Below are 1,850 nucleotides of genomic sequence, written 5' to 3' on the forward strand. Positions count from 1 at the left end.
TGCCTGATAAGACTGATCTTCCTGATGGCTGATAGCACAGAACTGTCTTAGAGGAGCTGCCAAACTCCAGATGGAGTTCTTGAAGTGACAGTAATCTAGATATCTAGTTAATGTAATAGTATTAAGTATTTAAATAGTATTAAGATTCATTCTGGAGGAACAAATCAAGCAGGTATACTTTATTTTCTCTATTTGTCTCTTTATATACACTGTACAAATGCATTTCAAAGATTGTTTCTAACTTTTCCACTCACTTATTCTGTAGAAATATCAATACACTTAAACACATGACTAAAGAAATGATACCTATGCATCAATACCAGAAAAGGACCGATAAGGTAACAGGTCAGAAGAAAGGGTCAAAAACATCTGTACATGTATAATTCTATAGAGTATTTTCTAAAATTTTGAAAATGGAGATTAAGCCACCCTTGGCAAACTGCCATTAACCCTTCAGTGACCACCCTAGCTGGTGAAATATTTGTCCCGTAAAGGAACGGAAAGCACCCATTGTTGACTATGCTGAACTTGGGAATTCAACTTTGGAGTAGACCAGGTAAGCCGGAGTAGTTAAAATATCAAAACTTGTCTGGCAACCTCAGTTGCGGCTGTGCCATCAGTTTCCCCGCAGCTGCTGAAAAGAACTGTCCTTTTGTTGCAAGTGTGTGGTGGGTTGTTGGGTATTTTGTTTGTTTGTTTTTCTTTAGCGAATCCCATTAGAAACAAGAGCAACAAAATTCTGCCAATTGGTACCTGTCGGGTAGCATCAAGGTGGCAGAGCCTCTGTCCTGAGCCCCTGGCCGTGGCCGCGCTCCCTCTCGGACGGTGTCTCCACCTCCGCCGCGCACGCACCCCCTCGCCGCTCCCCTGCACACAGGTCTTTTCTGATATGCAGCACCAGCCTATTGGATCGCTACCACACGATGGGTTCGGGAGCTTCGCCCCCCCCCCCGCACCCCCGCCCCTTTGTCTTTTCTTTTTCTTTTCTTTCCTTTTTCCTTCCCTTCCTTTCTTTCCTAGGCTCCGTTTGCCGTAGCATACACCCTCCCGAGGGGTTTGCCTGGATCATTTATTTATCTTGTGCGCATTAAGAAACCACCATTAGGCTTTGGTGGGAGGCGCCTTGCTCGGTGCGCGCTCGCCTGCCTCCGCGGCGCTGCCAGAGGAATACACAATCGAGCCGAAGCTGCAAGCTTGGCAGGAGCTGCCTTTGCGTGCCCATTTACTTGCCGGATCCGTATATTATTTTTGCCGACTGGGTCATTGCCGCCTCCCTCCAGGGTTTCACCTTAATTTTTATTTTTGCGTGTGGGTGGATTATTTAATTTTCAATTTTTTTTTTTTTTCGGGAATCCTCGCCGGAGTTTTGATGCCGGGCCGGACTTAGCGCGGGCGCGGAGGAGCTGCGCGGAGCCGTGCCGAGCCGTGCCTCCTGCCCCGGGCCCCGCCCGCGGATCGGCCTCCCTGGCCCGGCGCCGGCCGCGGGTTGGCCGCGGGGCCGCGGAGTGGCGGGTGCGCTGCGCCGCGCCGCCGCCTCCCCGCGGAGCCGCCGAGGGATGCTGCTGCGCCGCGGCCGGGCATAGGCACGAGCCGAGCGGGCGGGGGAGGGAAGGAAGGAAAGAAAGACGGAAAGAAAGGATCCCCCAGCCCCGAGGGGAGAGGAAAGGCGAGAAGGTGCGTGAATGTGAAGGAATGTACCTGCCCGTCGCCGGAGCCGCACGCTTGGGATAAAAAATAAATAAACCGAGGAGGCTGATCCCTGCGACTTATTACCCGGGGGAAAAAAAAAAAAAAAAAAGAAAAAAAAAAGGAAAAGAAAAAGAAAAGAAAAACCTTGTAGCGGAGGGACA

General features: G+C 50.6%; 1 protein-coding gene across 1 annotated transcript in view; it reads left to right on the plus strand.

The window, feature by feature from the left end:
• The first annotated feature begins 287 nt into the window (after positions 1–287).
• NRG3 (neuregulin 3) overlaps positions 288–1,850 on the plus strand; it is a 370,457-nt gene continuing 368,894 nt past the window's right edge. Inside the window, exons 1-3 of the mRNA XM_042033732.1 lie at positions 288–338; positions 1,021–1,259; positions 1,365–1,694. Of these exons, the coding sequence (XP_041889666.1) occupies positions 288–338; positions 1,021–1,259; positions 1,365–1,694 (620 nt within the window). The remainder of the gene's footprint in view (positions 339–1,020; positions 1,260–1,364; positions 1,695–1,850) is intronic.

Source organism: Corvus kubaryi, unplaced genomic scaffold (assembly GCF_017639235.1).
Source record: "Corvus kubaryi isolate FWS band 111438036 unplaced genomic scaffold, C.kubaryi_AGA036_p1.0 37357, whole genome shotgun sequence".
NCBI classification, from domain to species: domain Eukaryota; kingdom Metazoa; phylum Chordata; class Aves; order Passeriformes; family Corvidae; genus Corvus; species Corvus kubaryi.